Consider the following 20,364-nt stretch of genomic DNA (forward strand, 5'->3'; position numbering starts at 1 on the left):
ATTGGGATAACCAGTCTATGTATAGAACGGGACAGGTCATTTTAGAAACCGGCCTCCCCCCATTTTTGAGGGAACTTTTGTATAAACATTTAGTCACAACTGCATTCTGGGGGTTAGGTCTGCGTGACGGTCCGTCAGGCCTTCAAGTGCACCGGCTGCTCTCAAAGGTTATTGCTGTGGTTGTTGCCCTCAGCATGACAACGACAACAGGTGCACTTGAGCCAGAGTGCAGCCCTAGCGGCCACAGTTGACCGTCCCAGCTCCACCTTTCTTGCCTTACGGAGCGACCACATGCTGAATCTAAAAGGGGCAACCATTCAAAAAATGGCCTGCTGAGGTGTCAGTGGCTCAAGTAGGGCTGCCCGTTCCCAACAGGTGCTGTTTCCCTGCAGTGCATAAAAGTGATGGGGCAGCCGGGCAGGCGGTGGGACAGGCGGCCGGCGCGGGGGGATGAAGTCTACAGCGAGCAGCCAGTTCGGGGAGAGCAGCAGCTACGCGTCGGACATCGAAGACCTCGAAAGCGGCAGCGAGAGCTCGGAAAAGTCCAACAGCGGCAGCAGCCCGAGTGACGGCGGCAAGGGAAAGCGGAAACGGAAGAACCGCCTGACGGGCGTCAGCAAGCAGCGCCAGGCGGCCAACGCCCGGGAACGGGATCGCACGCACAGCGTAAACACGGCCTTCACTGCCCTCAGGACGCTCATCCCTACCGAGCCCGCCGACCGCAAGCTCTCCAAAATAGAAACCCTCCGCCTGGCCTCCAGTTACATCTCGCACCTCGCCAACATCCTCCTCCTGGGAGAGGATTGCCTGGATGGGCAGCCCTGCCTGCAGTACCGGCCGGCCTCCGGGGGCGCGAGCGTCGGCCCTGGCGCCCCCAGGCCCATCTGCACCTTCTGCCTGGGAAACCAACGGAAGCTGGTACGTGTGTGGTAGGCAGGTGTCCGTGCACGCCCACCGCTGGGATCGCCTCACGGGAAGTGCTAGAGGGGAATGAATTTCCTCTGTGGTCCCCAATTGTAACCAAAACATGTCACTTTTAGCCAGCCCCCAAACGGGTTCCACGTCGCTTGTTCTCAGTTGTCCAACAAGTTAAGGCTTGAATTACAAAGCTCTCTACCTCATCCTTTCATTTTAGACGTTGTTCTCCCCCAATGTCTTATTTTGTAGCGTACAAAAAGCTCCTCGGTTCTTCTCCCCTCCATCCCCATCTCTGTCCTCGCATTCTGTAACACAGGATGCAATATCATAGGACACCACACATCTCTTTAAGCACTTTTGTTTTAAGGGTAAAGCACTCGTGCAGTCCTTTTAATTATCACCGAGCTTTTGTGTATAGTGCTGGTGCTAACTGCTGCCCGCTTTTAAGCGTTATGCAGATCTGTTTGGAAGTGTCACTCAACCTTCTTATGACAATTACAGAAGTATACACTTCAACACGACGTCAGCTTCGATGCAGTCTAAATTGTTTTCTCCTATGGTAAGGGGGAAAGCACTGAGCACTTGAGAAAGCTGTTCTGTTTTTAAGAGGCAAACTGTATGGTGCCGCGCATAGAAATCAAACTGTAATGCGGAGTCTGAATTGGTGTTTGTTAAACCTATGTCTCTAGTTTGCCCTTGCAGTGCCACTAAGTCAGTAGATGAGCCAGGCAGTTGTGCACGTGTTCTAATAGCCAGAACACAGTTGAATAAAGTGTGTACTAGTCTGCTGAAATCAGCAGCTGTGCCCATAGGAGGGGATGGGAGACTACAAAAAGCATCAGCCGTTCACATAAGTGGATCTAAGCCTAAAGGACATAGTAACTGTGCACAGAGGGGATGTAAAGCAACAGAAAACATTACATTTCAAATAAAGTGGACGATGGGCCACAGAAAATAGCTGCTGTAAACACAAAGGGGAATACAGGGCCGCATAAAATAACATTGGTGGTCATAGAGGGGATGCAATGCCACAGAAAATACCAGCCATGTAGGATCATACTAATTATTGTAAAGACGAAGGAGTAAAGCAAACATCGTCATAATCGGTTAAACCCACAAATAGTTCGGAGCAAACATTGCTACCAGGTTTTATGTTTTGAATCTAGAGCTGTAAAGATAACACCCATTGAGGTTCTCTGGGAGATAAGGTAAAGGGAATGGTTTATTAAGCCTTGTTTTCTAATGCTGGCTTTCTGTCCCTTCTTACAGAACAGAGAAGGGGAGAAGCACTTGTCTGTCTGAGCTGTGTGTGGACATTCACAGAGACAAGGATCAGGCCCACCCCTTGCACTGAATATAGAACTGTCCTAAGAACAGCACCTTCCGTGCACTATGATGTTTACATTGAACTTATGCGATTACACTAAATGAACTACGTCGTAGCCGCAAAAATGATATGCACTTTGTTTCATGATGTGGTGGGATTATTTAGAGCTTTTGGCACCTGAAAGCGAACACCGTGGGTGAAAGTTGCACCTGGCGAGGCATCTATTTTAGTACTGGAAAAGTTAAACCTAACATGGCTGTCCGGGTATTGATGTCTTCTAAACCTATGACACATGATGAAACCTGATCCTTGCCATGCAGTGGTTCCCATCAGTGGGGCCTGTCAAAACAGTCTCCAGAGCCCTCCTCAAGCACCAGGCTTTGTACAGGATGGGGAGGTAATGTGTTTGGAGTGGTATCGAAGGTGTTTGAACGGAGTGATCTATACCCCAAAAGCACATAGGGCACGAGTTGCCATGTTTTTTGAGTCATTGAATATACTCAATAGGTAAGGACTGTCATCAAGATGAACAGCATTGGCATGATTGCTGTTGTGCTGTACTGATTTAAGAAGTACTCTAGCGATGGGTGGAAAAACTGTTCTGGTGACTGGAGCAACAGGGGTTGGCACATGGGATTGCCACGAGGATCATTCCTAAGTCTGGTACGCCTCATTGTATCACATAATATCTTGTAGGTTAGATATACCTATTTGCAGATATATGGGTCTGTTAAGGGATTGATGCCTCAGGGTTAGTGCAAACAGGTGGGGATAGAGTTTAAAATGTTTAGATTATTTTATGGTATGTGGTATCTATGATTTAAGGCATGAAGAGATAAGAAGTGAATACAAGGCGCATATGTGCTGAGGCACACTATCTGATGGACAGTGCTTGAAATGGAAAAAACGCAGTGAGGGGAACCCTCTGGGACCGGTGGCAGAAAGGATGTGCAATCAAGACGGTCAGAGCCATGAGTGGTTAGATTCACTGACAGAATATGGGCAGTCAGTCCTAATGAATTATTCGTTCACACATTGACTCAAAAGAAATTTATGTAGAGAGAAGCAACAGTAAAGCCTTCCAACTCACTTTATTGATCCCAAACAGGTAACATTTCTGGATGCCTTTGAACGTCAAGGCATCTGTTGCAGATTTTTGTCTGTAATCAGTAAGTTTTAGATTATAGTCGGGCTTCAAATCTCAGGTGGTTAAAGCACTGGCTACAGAGATTGGAGTATGTAATCTGTTCAGAGGTCTGAATCGTAATAAATTAGCATGCAGAGCTCTTTTTGTCACCTGCAAGTCATAATGTTGTATGCTAGTAAAATGACTCACAAAGTTAATCCATTTGTTTACATAGATCTTTGTGTAACCTGCAGGTCACAAATTCAGTTCTGATAAAAGAGCTCGTTGGATTATATGGCCGCTACAAACCACTCCATGTTAATTGCTTAGGTGTGCGTTTGAATCCTAGAATGTTTTACATACTTTTATCATTTTCAAGAGTTGATAAAATGAGTACCATTGAGTTGGGTACTAATTAGCCCCTTCTTTTAAGTACCAAATGCAATTCAGTTTGTATCATGTGGTACGTGAATGGGCATCATTGGTGTAATCATAAATATAAAGCTACACACCGTACCAATATACAGAGCTTGACTTTCATAAAGTGATTTATCCCTTCATGGACATGTAAAATAAAACACAGGGTGCGCATCTTTGATTCCTCCTTTGAGCTGCTGAGTCCGAAAGGAAAGTGTGGCAGTGCCTAGCTGTTCTGTCTTAAATTTAACACATCATTTTTTATTCAGGACAAAAACTTCCTTACAGTGAGGCAATTGGAGACAGACGTGCTGGTGGGAAAAATACTGTCAATTAACTTAAGAGGTATTGGTCAGCCACAATGGGCTCTTGTAATGTATATGCCTGTATCCTTCGGACAAGGCTCACATCTAGATTCCTGTTCAACAATAGCCACCAAACAACACTGATCTATCTACTTAAAATCCCTTTTACTCGCACTGAACAACATTATTTCCAAATTGACTGGTCATACAAAGCTCTACGATTGGACCCAACAGCTCTTTTGCTGTCCTAGAATCTATCTCACTTTTGCTGATTCATTTTCGCTAAGCTGTTCCCACAACGTTTTGATCATATTCAGCTTAAAAATGCCCACCCCACCACCTTTTTATATTTTAAACTGGTGTATTCTTCTTTCTCCACTAAGGCTAACCCTTTCCCATGAAACATTAGGGTGTTTACTTGGTGATTCTGTCCACTCCATCTTGCATCCCCCTAGAAAAATATTGTATGTTCAGCTGTCTGCAGAGTGGTGTTGGAGGGCAGGTGCCTGGAGTGCATGGCTCTCACTTCATCCCAAGAGCGATCAAGTTTAACACTTCCACGTAGAAGTATCTCATGCAGTATAGGCCTTTTTCTTTCCCTGTAATACTTCTAGTCTTGTTTATGGCATTAAAAATTCAGCACTAAAAATACCCAAATAAAAAGAAAAGAAAACAGTCTTGTGTGGATGAGGTACTTATGAAAGAGAAACTTGCGAACTCTGCAAAGGACAAGAACGTGAACTGTCCTGGTATCCCTCTTAGGACTTTGTGACCTGGCACATTCGTCATTAGTCCACCCACGCTAGTGGGCATTCAGTTCCAGGGAAGGTCCAGCCATTCACTACTAGCAGTGTGCTCATTTAATACAAACATAACAGTCAAAAAGGGCGACTGTTCGAACTCCAAGCAAATGTTAAAAATCAAATGTAATTTCTTTGATATGTCTTCTTAGAAATCCTACTCTCGCTCCCTCTCTTGTTACTCAAGGGCTGAGCCTAGAGGCGAGAGATTCACCAAAAGCTCACAACTATAGAACTCAGGAACCAGGTTTGAGTCTCAGCATTGACTCAACATCATGTGATTCTGAAATCCAAATAGATACCCATTTTCAGGCTGATTTGTACAGAGTGAAACCAGAAAACACGGATAAATCGCAACTTCCCTTCTTAAATTGTGTGATCTTAGGCAAATATTTTCTTTCACCAAAACTCTTTCTTTCTTCATTATCGCGTATGAAAGCACTTCTAAATATGTGAGTTCAGACTAACAGTTGTACAAAATTATGATGTTAAATAAGTACTTCTCAGTGTAGTGCTATAATGTGCCCTATTAATGACAAAACTTCTGGATGGTAAAGACACTTTTTTTTTTATTTGAAGAGACTATTATATTATGCATGGTTTGCTGTATGATTTATACAACACATTTTCAGGGCTCGGCTCGTCTATGGGCACCAGAGGCGCAACTAGAGCCGAATTTCGGGGGGTAAGGAAAAATTTCGGGGGGGGGGGGACTGAACCTTTAATCAGTAGGCAGAGTGGAGCTGCAGGGCCTCCAACAAGGGGTGAAACAACAGCAAGGCCTAATTAGCATTCAAATGGTCTTTTAAAGACCTGCTAAACGATCGGGTGCAGCTGTGTGTGTGCCCGGGATCTGTCTCATCCCGGGCTGCCACACACGACGGAGGGGGGGGGGGGGGGGGGGGGCTGAAGCCCGGTGAGTCCAATGGGTGTTGCGCGCCTGATGGGCACTAAGATCCGAGCAAGACCCCTGGCTCCGTTCTGCTCTCCCTGTTTGTTAATTTGTTGTCTTGTCCACCGCTAGCTGAGCCAGAACCAAGCCGCCATGACTCGATCAAAGCTCACAGTTTTTTTTTCAGCATGCAAATACCAGTCTGCAGCATGCAAATACATACATTGTAAAAATAGACAAAAAAAAAAGATAAAATATCACTTTCTACAAAAATATATCACTCTCTACAAAAATTTTAGAATCAGCCTAAACCCCTCTTTCAGCTGCTTTACTCTGACAGTGGTAGAATGTAGCTAAAGCGGCAATAATGTGCTTGATAATATGCCCTTGAGAATTCCAATAGAAGCCCATCTTCACACCAGAACATGGGCTTCTATGGGAATTCACAAGGGCATATTATCAAGCCCATTATCGCTGCTTTAGCGGCAGTTTCCTGCCGCTAAAGCGACAATAATTTTAACGCCGTTTCATGATAATATGCTCCTATGTTTCTTATTGTTTTGAGATTGAGCCCATCTATCACAACAGTAAGTCTATATTAACCCAATTGTTACAAAGTGAACTGTCATGTTTGATTCCTTCGAGGTAAGTGGAACACCACGAAATTCACAGAAAATAGTGCTGCTGCTTGAAGGGTGATTTGCACTGACTGGCTTTCCTCCAGTACTATAGCTTGACTTCATGAGGATGGGAGTGAGATGTCAGGACCAATGCAGGGTCAGCACGGTTGAAAACAAGCACTGGCAAAGCCAATATGTCTCGCCTATTACAGCTATTGGCTGAGCTAATTTTTTGCAGCCATGCTTTACAGCAGCGTGGATGCTTTGCAGTGTGGCTAAAACGAATTTAACAAGATGCTTTTTTTAAAGTACTTTAGCGCTTGATGCATCATAATAATTTTTAAACTTTAAAAAAAATATTATTTTGAGCCTTGCTGCACAGTAGCCAGCTGCCATACAGCTTGACTTCAAATCATTGTTAAAGTGGGCAAAGTCCATGCTGTGTGGTATGAATAAAAATAAATGGCACGCCTAATAGTCTCATCTGATTTTCTAGTGGTTGTTAGGTCTCGGTGCAAAACCCATGTGATTCTTAGCAAATCTGTTAATCTCCTCTGGCTTGAAAAGAAAAAATATATTTGGCACAAAATCCTATCACATAAAGAAAGAAATCCTGCCCATGTCCATATCTTAGTGAAAATACAGTTGGAAGCCTATACATCCGCTGTCACCATGAAAGCAGATAACATCTGTTGTCACAATAAACATCCATTTCAAAGAAGAAAAGTACTTCTTTGAAATGCTTGTGGCATAGTAAAGCATAGCTACCAATGGCAAAAGGTTCAAGAAGGACGACCACAAAGAAGAAAACATAAAAGTATTACCTCAATCACAGTGTGAGCAGCAGAAAGATAGCAATAAAGCTGAAGCAATTAGTACTTGGTCCATGCTCCAGCCGAAAGAAGAGAAAGTGAAGCCAGCCGGCTGGCCAATTAGTAGGCAGCAAAAAAGAGGGAAAATGAAGCCAATAAATGTTAAGCAATTGGGAGGGGGGGGAGGGGCTGCAAGCCCCTTGTTAAATACAATATCGCTCGCAAGCGAGACCATATGCATCACATGTAAGACCTTAAAAGGAGCAGCTGTGCTCTTCACAATAATAACAAATATTTTAATATACCACCTGATACCACGGTTCTGCACATTTCTAAGTTTTGCAAACAGGTGTTACCATTACCAATTTAATGTTGCTCATTTTATCAACCTGAGAAGAAGAAACAACTGAGTTGTTTTGCGAGGATTCAGACTTCTGACACACAGGTCATACACAAATGTAAGCAGCGCAAGGCCACAGAAAATATCAGTCATGCATCTAAAGTGGGATCGAGGCTTCCAGAATCCAGGGATCACGGCAAGGCCTGGATCTGCTGAGAGTGAGGGAAGCGGTCTATATAGAGAAAGAGACAGGTGGGTGCTGTATGGGACTGAAGTTGGAGGCAAGAGGTGCTGGCTGGTGGAGGGGTGAGCCAAAGGCCACCTGCTGCAAAATAGTTCCATATTCTGTGGGTCTATTTCAGTCAAAGTGAGGACATCATGACGGTGAACTACAATCAATCAATCAAGCGTTTGTTAAGCTCAAGGGGGTGGGGGTGGGGGTGGGGTGCAGGGTCCAGTCCATCCAGGATTGGATATGTCAAAGAGCCAGGTTTTGAGGTTTCTAGCGAAGTTGGGAAGCAATGTTGTCTGTCGGAGGTGGAGAGGAAGGGCGTTCCAGGCTTTGGCTGCAAGGAAGGAGAAGGAGCGGCCTCCCGATCTGGTTTTTCTACAGGATGGTCTCATCTTTTGAAAGCATGTTTGAGTGATATGGGTTCACCTGCCCAATCAGAGTCAATGTAGTGTTTTAGTCAGAAAAACCTTTAGGCAGTATTTTGTGCATGTCGTGCCTGGGATAACTTAAGAGATATGAGAGTCTGGAGGGGGTGCTAGAGCCGCTAACAAGCTGAGATTTAAGGGTGCAAGCCTGTGATGTGATTCTTTGTAGATCTTAAGGAATTAAGTGCAAACACATATCCTCGTTTGAGGGATATTTCTGGGTTCTGTGTCATGTTAGATTGCGGTTCCCCTGTGGTTTGGGATATGAACCTTACATTTCTAACTTAGATACCTATTTTGACAGATGACTATGTTTGAACATCTAATGTAGAACTTCATGTACTTATGTCATGTTTGCTGCTCCTGCATTTGCTCTGCAATGTTAGATTTCATTTTGAAAACGGGTATGGCGTTGAAAATGTGTAGTTGGTTCATATTTGTATATTTTGAGAGTTTTAAACACTTTTTTGTGTGCGTGTAATCGTTAAAGCTAAACTTCAACTCGCAGCACCTTCCAAGTTGCCAGGAAACTAAACTGCAAAGTAAGTTTCCATGGTTTTGCACTGAAATGAGATACCTTATTAAATTTGTGACCCAGTGGCTCATGAGTTTAGGACTCATTGAGGCCAAATTTCCAAATTTACAGGAGGAGTATAAAGATGCAGTTGTCCGTCAACAACAGTGACTGGCACTTTGAATGCACATTAGCAGGCCAGCAACAGCGTTACTGTAGTTATGGTCTGCTTGATGAATCGACACAAATGTCTAAAACTTATATATGCACCTCAGAGGAACGATTACAGTTTTAATTATAAAAGTGCCACACATAGGAAAAACTGGTCCTATCCATAAAGTTTTTCTCCCCCCCTGAAGAATGCATATGTCTCAATGACATGTTTCATTTTGCATAATGTGTATAATTTCTCTACAGTGAAATATGATACCCCTAAGCAAGACAAGGCACAGTGTGCAGTTATCTGTACTAAATTGTACACATACGATTGTTGGAGTTTTTTATGAATTCAGATATAGTTATAGAAAGTTGTAATAACATCTGTGGACTTTTAAAAATACAGTGAAATCAAGTGGTGAAACAGTGGCATAAGTGCAATAACATATATACAATGTAACACAAGCTTGTTTTTGCTTTGTTAAATTTTCCTTAAAACACATAAATGTGCATTTTCATAATACTGTGGTGTGCACCACATCTAAAAACGCTTAATATTATGAAAGGTAAATTAAGATATCTTTTTATGTACATGTTGTACATACATATATGTATGCCATATTGGTGAGAAAAAATGGCCCTGAGATAGGATAGTATTGTGAAGCAATACCTATAATTCTTACCACCGTTAACTTTGTATCTGGCAAAAAAACAATGTGCTTATCAGTTGACAATATACAATCATTCTCACAGATGCAGTATTCGTCAGTGGCGGCTTTTATCATGTACCAACGTTTTTCCTTAACCTGGCTGTGATTAGAATTGTAATATTGCACAGAATCCAGTGAATGTATTTTAAAACTGAGATTCACATCACAGTCCCAATTAAATGACTAGATTACCTCATGAAAAGACATATGAATGTATGTCTGAATGTACTGTACTTTCAGGGAATTTCATGATTATTTTTTTACTTTTGGTTCTCGTGTGAACAAATTGTGATTTTCTTTTGTAATGTATACTTGAATAAAGCACCCGACTTCTAATTGTATTATTTGCACAACGTATTTATGACAAAAATAAGTGTTTCTCTATAGCACTGGGGTATATTGTAGAAGATTTTGCATAGTACAAAAGTGGGGATAAACTGACTTTTTACCATGTTTGCGGCTTACGGAACACAGAATGAAGCCAACAGACTGTGTCAGGTATTCATACCCGTCTCTTCCAGTGGAAAAGGTAGAGGAAACTGTTTGCTACATTCTTTATTTTGTTAGCAACAAAAATCGTGCAAATTTGGTTTATCACGTTTTTGCCTATTGTTTAACTGTCCTTGGCGAAATGTTGGCATGATGAAAATGTTAATAGCGTGAATATATTTCCTACTGCTAGTTACATTTTTGGACTCTCATCTTGATGATATTGTTACAGACATATGGTCCTGCTTTGAAAATGCACATTATTTATAAAAATAAATAAATCCTATTTTATTTAAAAATGGTGAATTTGTAAGATTTATTGGCCTTGAGTTATTAACCCACTTCACTTTTATCTGTTGGCTAAATAATGCTGAAAGAGAACACACAGTTCCCGTAGCCTCAGTACAGCTTTCATTATTCCGGCAATAGTACTATTCAGTGACAGCACCGCCCCCACTGCTCTTTGAGCAGTGGAAAAAGGAAAAATAAAATGATAACATATGTTGTTATTTTATTTTTCCGTTGTTAGGCAAGTTGAAGGTGCGGGCGGGGCTAAGATGGCATCACAGCCAGCAGGAGAGGAGAGGTTGGGCACTTAATTAAACATGACGGTTTGGCCGGCCGTCTTGGGCCGGCCAAACAGTCATGCGCACTTTGCATGTTCCCCACCAGGCTGTAATACACAGCCGTAGGAGAGCCTGTGTGTGCTTCCTGCTTCAAGCAGGAACAGAAGAAAACAGGCACGGCGGCGGCTGGCAGCAACGTAAGTAACTTTTTAATTTATTTTTTATTCTCCCACGCCCAACCCGTGCTACTCTGTGGCAGCCGCCACTGGTACTATTTCCAGTTCTGCTTGTGAATAAACTGCATGTATGCTTATTGAAGAATTACGGCCACATTACAAAACTCCAAAAGTATGCCTGGAAAGCTGCACCAGGCACATGTTTCTAGACATACTCCAAGAAAACCTCTGTGGATTCCCTTTTTCACCAATGCGAAGGCATTTCTTCCTAAATAATTGTACATCTTGTACAGAGTCCACGCAGAAATGCAATAGCGTTTACACAGTATACTGTTTGTCGCCGTAATTTTTTTTTACCGTCCAAAACCTACTTCCTTTACATCCACACCAGTTTCGAATGTTTATTTCCCCTTTTCATCCTACAATGTTATTTACTCCTGCTATTATCAGGGCTAAATCTTCTACAATATCAAGGATGGGAATGGGTATGTACAGGACTTTGAGTGTTTTCAAACTTACAAGGCAAACCCAACTTGGAACTCCCTCCCACACCTTGAGTAGGATATATCCATGTGTACGTATACTAATGCTAGGTAATATTATGTGAGTAACAGGATGTACCAGTGCCAGGTCACCTTTTATGAATATCTTGCACTTATAAATTTTGGCATGGCACAGGCAAGTCACATTTACATGCACTTTGCTTACTGAATGAGGCAGTGAACGCCAGTTGGAGTTAATGGTTAGGAATAATGCATTCTAGTGTAAAACTCAAATCGTATTCAGAATTTGAGCCATTTTTAGAAGTGGTTACAGAGAGCTTTGTTTGTTTTTAATAAATCTTGTGCTAATAAAGAATTAACCTCACTAGGTTGAAAGCAAAATCATCATTTAAGCAATGCACCGGTATGCTACCATTGTGCTGACATGGTAGCAGACTTATTTAGTTTTGGGCACCCATTACGGCTTCTAAGATGTGAAACCACAATATGGTCCTCTACTTTAGCACTAGATGCGTCCTATTGTTCATTTTGGGTTCAAGAACGCATTTTGTGTCAGATACAGCAAGCATTTTGCTCTTCGCAAACCGACCGAATCACAGAATCAGCCCTTTTGCGATTGCCAAAAATTGCATTTCTGATGCAGCAAACCCATCCCACGGACCACTGCCTGCTCTTATGCTCCTAAAAAACAAGCATTTGTAATGCAATCGGTCTTATCTTTGGGACCCTATATGTAATTAGCTGTCCAGCACATTACCCTGGGTGCTGAAACATCTACTGTTCTTTAACATGGAGGGAAAGTAAGCACCAAACTGCGTGACATGCCAGGTATGGGAACACATGGAGAGAAATACTGTCTTTCAGCTGAAAATGGTATAGTTCACAGCTCTGTTTTTAATATAAAATCAGGGCATTCAGTAGTCATATCACCGAAAATACAAAATTAAAAAAATATATTATTGTCTACGGATGCTCGTGGAATACAATTTCTATGGACTGGAATCTAGAGAATGCTAAAGGGATTCTGGTATTTTACAGACCTCTGCTGGTCTTTTTCTATCAAGAAAGTTAAATAGAGACAGTTGCCTGAAAAATAAAAAAAAGAAAGTCCCTCAGCAGAAAGCAATTTTGGTATTTTACTGACGTCTGCTGGCCGTTTTCTATCAGAACAGTTAAATAGAGGCAGTTGAACAGAACAAATTCCCTAAATGGAAGCAGACAAGTCCTAGGAATGATCTCCAGAGCCCACAAAGCACATACACATATAAGTATATGATATGTATATACAACAGATCTCGAATGCTCAACCATAATGAAAAGAATTATTTTTTTTGTTGACAGGGAACCCGTTTTCCTTTAAGGAAAACAGGCTACATTTAAAAAAATTGCTTTATTTAAAAGCAATCACAGACATGGTGGTATGCTGAGCCCAGCAGGCCACTATCCCTGTGATTTTTGCAATTCCTAAGGGGGTCGTAAATTGTGACCTACCGCATTAATATTCATGAGGTAGGTCATTTGCGATCCCCTGGGAATCGCTAAAGTGTTGAACAGACACTTTCATGCATTCTGTTTTGTGATTTCCTAATTGCGAATCGCAATCATACATCTGGCCCTTTGTGTTTTAGGGAGAAAAGAAGCAAAAAAACACAGGAACCGTAAACAGCAGCCTCTCAAGTTCTGGTAATTTGTGCTGTTCCCACACGCTCACATTTCATTTTTGCTGTGAATGGTACATCATTTCTTGACGTGGCATAATAGCATACATTTAGGAATTTTGCATAACAAGTAGAAGGCAAAATGCTCGAACTTGCTGGAGAGTATGCCAGTATTTCGCTTGGCTTATTTACAATACTAACAATTAATGCAAAATGTTGCACTGTTTAAGCACCTGCTTAACCCCTAGAGTTTCCGGTTGAAATGGGTATTTTTATAATCCGTCTGTGGTAGTTAAGGGCTAAACCACCCTGAAAGGTGCCCGGGCAGACAGGTGCTTCCTGTCCTAAAATGCAGAATATATCTGAAGCGCTCCGAGCTGGGTGATTCTGTGGAGATTATTTGTGGCTCATTTTGCCCTAAGGCTATTTTCTCAAATCATGCACAACTCTGGGTGCAACTAGACTCAAACCTCTGTGTGGGGGGGGGGGGGGGGAGGGGGGGGGGGGGGGGGTCTGACACTTAGAAAAGTAGCTGAACCAAAATTTCTTGTGGGGACTTCCTTCACTTTCCTGGTACAATACCATGATGTGGGGTATCATTGTTCAGGGTTCTCCCTTAAAGAATCTTAGCAGCATTCTGTTTGTTGTGTGACATACTAAGCCATTACACCTGGTAAGGTGTGGAATTTCAGGTCCTATCCTGCTGAGCCTTCGGAGGAAGTGTTCCATTGATAGAGCTAATGGAGTGTCCAACGAATGAATACTTAAGGTACTCCTGTCTCTAAATAAGGCAGGGAACCAAGGCTTTGGTGGGACATTACGCTGTAACATTTGCGACATAGTACCTGTACTCTAAGGGCCTTCTTAAGAGTTTGGTGGCGTGGGAGTGGGCCACCATGCCACCGCCCTGCTCCCACAGTGCCAAACTCTGTCACCACCCGCCAGGTTAGGTGTTTTCTCCTGGTCTGGCGGGTGGTCCATTGGCAGTCCTACAGCTATGCCTTGCTAAGGCTCATTTGCGAGCCATAGCAAGGGAGCGCCAAAGCGTGTTCCTGCACAGCATGGACTGTTAAGTCCATGCTGTGCAGGAAAATGGGGTGCATGCACACATGGAGACACACCATGTGTAGCAACCCCTTGGTTTCCTCATGGTCACATTTTTCATGGCGGGCTCATCACCATGAAAAGGATGGATGTGAGGAAACTCATAATATGCTTGGTGGTGCTGCAGGGGCACCACCAGCATATAGCGAGCCTCTGACCTCCATGCCACCACGAAGTCACGGATCCCCGGCAGTCCAATGATGGTCCGATCACCAAACTCGTAATAGGGTGGTCAGAATGACAGTGGGGTTGTTGCTGCACCGCCACTGTGGCTTTGGCAGTCCATCAATCAACCAAACTCACAAATAGGCCCTCAATCATGCCCTTGGTACATGAATCAACTTTCTTGCAGTCAAGGGGAAGAATGCCTTGTGTCGGAGGTTAGTAACACACAGAATGTTACACCTGTATTTCCATCGTTTTATATAGTACCCCTGAGTTTTAGCTGCCATCAAATATCTTTCTATGGTCTGCTTAGGCACTCTGACGGTCTGAAATGGAGCCCAAATTTGGAAAGATATTGCCTGCACAGTCATTCAGGAAACACTGGAACTGAGCATGAAGTCAGATGACCTAAGGTGCCACAATAACACAGAATGAAAAAAACTTGAATCACACCCATAAACACTGATATCTGTAGAATATTAAATAGTAATACACTATTAAAAAAACTATTTATGTCAGTGGAAGTTTTGCAGATGGCATAATAAGTGAACTTCAATTGAATTTTTCAGGAATCCATGTTTGTCCCTTAGGTAAAAAGTTTGATTCCATTAGGCCTGGCAAGACTTTAATCCTTCTGAGATCAATCAAAATAATACTATTGAGGTAGCTAACAACAAATACCTGTTCACATTTTATTTTATGAGGTGTAGGAGTCATGGAATAAAGATGCAAGAAAGAATGATAAATGCACGAAACTGACTAATTGCAACAATGATAGGCTTAAATCATAAATAGAATTGAAAAAATGTTGTGAGCGCACATGAGTATTTATAGTGTAAGGAAAAAAGTTGCAGATGCGCTAGTTTCTGTCGTCTTGAAGCAGGCAGGAACAGGAAAGTGAGAGGAATTAATAAACACAGCAATCCTAATTCCAAACGCACTTGAATTTCAGAGAGTACTGGCTCTTCTGAGCAGAAAACAAGTACTGCAAGATAGTAAATACCTGCTCCTGGCATTTTTTTATTTCAAGAAGTGCCATTCCTGTTGGTTAAACTCATGGTCATCTTTTTACTTATCATCCTTTCCTATAACTGGTCATCTTCTACTTGTCTATTCTCACCTCCTTTTCTCTCATTCACCGCCTCTGCTCATTCTCTCTTCTTTTCCATCTCTTTACACTCTCTTTCCATCTTTCTTTTACTCACTCTATATAGCGCTCTAGTCATAATAATCTTCTCTCTTTTTTTCTATCGTTCGCCTCCTTTTCTGGGTATGTCCCTATCTCTTTTTCCAGTATCCTCCTCCTGTCCTTGTCTAGATCTTGTCTGTAAATTTGTACCATTTCTTTGACTATTTAGATATTTTGATGCCTCTCAAAATCTGTTTGGGCCTCTGTGACATGCAACATGCCTTCAACAGGTACAGTGCATTTAGAAGTTGGTGCAGAGTAAACAATGCCAAATGTTATCATGTACAGAAAGCTACAAACCCAGCACACCTGGTCTTGCAAATTATGGTTACTACACAAGCTTGGACTGTCGAAACCAGCAATGCCATGGCCGTCAATGACCACAGACATGCTACACATCTTGCCTTAAGAACATGAGTTGTGAATTTAAGAGAGCTATGGTATTACAGTTAACCATAACTGACAAAATCAATGTAGTGTATTTTGATCTAAATGCTAATATTTCAACCAATATCGCACTGCAACAATGTAATAAAATGAAAATCATTATAATTTATGGCTTTTGCATACGGAATTAACCACTTGGAAGTCTAGAGACTAGTATGGTAGGCTACAACATATAACAGTATTCATAATTTCTGTATAATATGAGGTGGGCACTGGGTGATATTCAGTGTTTGAAGGCTCAACTTGGAGGTCCCCTACATATCTAAAGGTTCCTACAGAAGGTATTCTCGTGCGTTTGCTTTAAACATCACTCATTTGGGCTTCCGTAAACAATCCAGTATTGATCTGGCACAGTTGGTTTCAGCTCGTTTAGCAAGGAAAGTTATTCAAGATTTCCTGTATAAATCAGTTTGGCATGATACTACTTTGTCTTTTCAGGACCGATCAGCAATACTGCAGCAGCATTGTTCCCATCTCAGATGTGTAAGTGCATTGCACTTTCACTCATGATTTTGTAGAAATGCAGCTGAAGTTGCATCTTCGGTGACTTTAATCTTTGGGCAGTAGTAGACCTCTCACCCCCTTTTGAGGGTTTGCCGCGGTCGTGTGAGATCTTAGGCCTTCAAGAACGGGTGTATGGCCCCACCCATCAGGTGACACACCCTAGACCTCATTCATGTTCATAATGGTCTGATCTCAGTACATGATATTGTGCAACTGTGATGGAATGATCATGCTCTAAGCTCATTTCAAACCATGGGAATAGAGCCCTGCCTCTGCAAACCTGCTCCTCTACCAATAAAAATAGAAAGAGCCTGGCATAAATCTTATAGGATAGATGGGCTGCACATTTTTGACCTCTGCATCAGTCTTGTCTTGGAGAAATCAAAAGAAGTCAATTGCGCAGTGTATGAGCAGGGGATTCGTAAAACCCTGATACATTGATCCCGGTTACCAGCTCTGATCCTCTGTGCAGTCCCTTAGCACTGTGGTATAATGACTCACTAAAACTGCATAAATTAGTATGCAGACAGCTGGAAAGGAAATGGTGGACGGGATACCTCGAAGCCAATAAAGAAATGCTTAAAGATCTCTCTGTACAACTGCAAGAGAGAGGTCAGCAAAGCTGAGGCAGAATACTTCCCTAATTAAAGTTTTGCTGCCCCTAATGGCACGAGGAAGGTCTTCGATATCCTTCGGTTGCTAAACTAAACAGGCAGTCACTCCATCGAGTTAGCTCTGCGATAACCTGACCAACAACTTTGATAAGATTAACAGGATATTGGAAGAAATAGGTGTCCCTACTCAAACCCCATCCACCTTGGCCTTGAACAGAGAAGAAGTAATGGAATTATAGGCCCAGAGGGTCAATATTTTCGAACCCATCCCAATGGAATGTCCACTGCTCTGTGCCAGATTTACCAACCCGGGATCTCCATTAGATCCCCTACCTCCTAGACTGTAGGAAGAGTTTAAAGATGAGTTGCCCCCCCCCGCTCTGCAGTTGTGTAATCAATCACTGAAGCCAGAGACTACCACCTGCATAGAAGAAGGCTATAGTTACACCCTTTAAAAAAATCCTCAGTAGATCCACTGGTTCTAAGAAATTATAGACCCATATCGCTCCTTCATTTCCCAATGAAAATAGAGTGATATGTGAGCAGAAGGCTATCTCACTCCCTTGAACCCACTCTCTTTTTGAGGAAGAGCAGTTCGGGTTCGGACCAGGCCATGGTACCAAGTAGGCCCTCATCCCTGCCCAGGACGAGCTGCAGATAAGGATAGATGGTGGCCAGCTGATAGTCCTGATAATGCTCGATTTGTTGGCTTCTTTTGATGTGGTCTGCCATTCAATCCTCCTGGACAGGCTTGCTGCAATTGGAGTGGGGGTGTGGCACAGTCCTGAAATGGATGGAATTATACTTAACAAATCGGTTCCAGGCCATTGCTTTGTCTCCCTACTGCTCCGATTACAAAAACTTGCATCAGGGAGTGCCACAGGGATCGGCTCTAAGTCCTGTACCGTTCAATGTGTATATGAGCCTTATCAATAACACAGCCTAAAAGTGGTCAACTATGCGGACAAATCTCAATTTATTCTATCTCTTACAATAACAGACTTCCAGGGAGCCATGACAGAAATTTGTGAGTGTTGAAAGCCAACTCATTAAAACTTAATGGGGATAAAACCGAGTTCCTCTGCTGCGCACCAGGTAGAATCCCTATAACATTTCCCCCACAATTTCTCGCCTCTTCCATCAGAAGAGCCCAACTGCCTTCGGACACAGTCAATAACCTTAGGGTTGTGTTTGATAATAAATTGACCCTGGAGAACCACATGACCAAAGTGCAAGACATGTGTTTTGCATTACTATGTGGGCTTAGGAAGGTGCTCAACTTGTTGCCCCCTCCCCAACCTAGAACTATGATGGTGAGGAGTGCCATATGTAGCAGACTAGATTATTGTAACACTCTACTACTCGGAGCACCTGAATACCTGGTCAAGCGACTGTACAGAGTACATCCTAAACTGGCACTGAATAGACCTCATGGGTCCTCAGCCAGTGATGCCCTTAAGGAATTACTCTGACCTCCTCTGAAGCAGAGAATTACGTTCAAGGCTATGTGTATTGTCTTCAAGGCTCTACAAGGAAATGGCCCTGCGCAGCTGCAATCTAGATTCGGAAGATATAATCTTCCAAGGTATCTCCGATCAAGCACTGCAAAACTTGTCTGCACTTGTACGTACCAAAAATCTAGACAAAGGGACGGGCTTTCTCAGTTAAAGCAACTCAGATATGGAATAAACATCTACATTCACAGAGGTCCTCATCGGAGTTGCTGCAATTCAGAAAGGCTCTGAAGACCTGGCTCTTCTGAAGTAATTCCATTCTGCTGTCAGAAGTTGGCATGTGCACTCTCAGCTAGATAGCTCCTTGTGTGCTAGCCCAGGATTCCATTTTTCATGGCAGTTAGCGCTTTATGAATTCAATAAATAAATCTTCATCACCTTAAGTGTTCAAGAAGCACACCTGCACCCTGCTAACTACATGTATGGTCTCACCTTTGCTTCTCTAACATGACTACAACAATTCATGCGTGGATATAAAGCATTGGTCAACTGAAATCCGTTATGTTCAGAGTGCATTTTGAACAAAAACAAGCTCGTAAAAAGCTGTTCTAGAGATCCTACCATGACACCCTTTTACTATGGCATTCTGGGAAAAATATCATTGTCTGCAGTTGTTACTTTGCTGGTTCTTTTGCCCAAGGATGTAAACAAGTTGTGGTCAAGGCCTATCCACAAGTCTTCACTCAGGGTAATCATTGTGCTCCTTTGTACCCACATTCAGAAAAATATATGAGTGCATTAGTGTGGATTTTATTTCGGCACTGTCACATTTTCACTCCTGTGTCTTTGAAGCCACGAGTCACTGTAGGATTTTCTGAATGGTGGACGATGGCTTCAGTACTGGTGGCTTGGCTCTGACGTGGAAAGACCTTAGTGAAAGCAGAGCTGAAGACAGGGGCTTGAAGTTGAAACCATTATTATCTATTCAGCTGATGTAGACGCTGTATGCAGTTATGGATTCAGCATGACCTCACCTAGTTACCTCTCAGAGTTTTCCATTTCAGGAGATGGAACAGAAAGTGTTTGTCAAAGCAGGTGACAAATAGGGACATGTTCTGGTTTCTCGGCAGTGCTACCAAGGTCAGGAACAAAATGGGCTCATCAAACAATGAAACAGGTGACAATGTTTACCCTGGGCCCTGAGTGTTACAGACAGAGGTAGGTGTTTTCCCTGTACAACACATTGGCAACGTTGAGTCTTCGAGCTGCACAGACTTCACAACTACACCTTCAACGGGGCCTCATGCAGCTAGGCTGTTGAGCTCATTGCAGGCTCTTTTTCTCCAGGATGTAGTCCAACAACCCCCTTCAACAACAGACAGGGTTCTCCTTTAAAGGCTTCTTACATGATTCTTGTTCCATACTCAGTGCACAGTGTGGCAGAAAGGCGGTAGTCAGGGAGCCTCTAGCTCTGAATCACAGTTTCTCTCAAGTGTACATGTTATGTCACACATATCCTAATCATGTGTAAAGAGACATGCGAGCATTTTAAAATGGGGGAGGACTCTCTTCACCCACTGAAGACGACAGGCAAAAAGGCTGTGTCTTCAGTAGGAATCATGCCATCACTACCACAAATGCCACAAAGCCCAGACAGAGAATTGTTTCCCAACTTTAGAACAATATTCTGAAATGAAATGAAATTAAATAAGGTATTTATAGAGTGCACGGTGGCCAAACGGCTTCCTGGCGCTGAGAGCTCTACTGAACAGAACAGACAGGGCTGAGGAAGTTAGCAGGGGTAGGCCTGGGCAAACAAGAATGTTTTGAGCGCTTTACGGAAGTGTGAAAAGATGGGAATAGAACGCATGGAGAGAGGGAGAGAGTTCCAGAACCGGGGG

General features: G+C 42.7%; 1 protein-coding gene across 1 annotated transcript; it reads left to right on the forward strand.

Annotated features, from left to right (window-relative positions):
- The first annotated feature begins 306 nt into the window (after positions 1-306).
- LOC147698056 (transcription factor 15-like) lies at positions 307-10,380 on the forward strand. The gene is made up of 2 exons (XM_086934723.1): positions 307-918; positions 2,188-10,380. The coding sequence occupies exons 1-2, from the start codon at positions 451-453 to the stop codon at positions 2,218-2,220; spliced, it is 501 nt and encodes a 166-aa protein (XP_086790849.1). The 5' UTR covers positions 307-450; the 3' UTR covers positions 2,221-10,380.
- Positions 10,381-20,364: the final 9,984 nt, after the last annotated feature.

This window comes from Lissotriton vulgaris, chromosome 8, assembly GCF_964263255.1.
Source record: "Lissotriton vulgaris chromosome 8, aLisVul1.2, whole genome shotgun sequence".
In the NCBI taxonomy this organism is placed as follows: Eukaryota; Metazoa; Chordata; class Amphibia; order Caudata; family Salamandridae; genus Lissotriton; species Lissotriton vulgaris.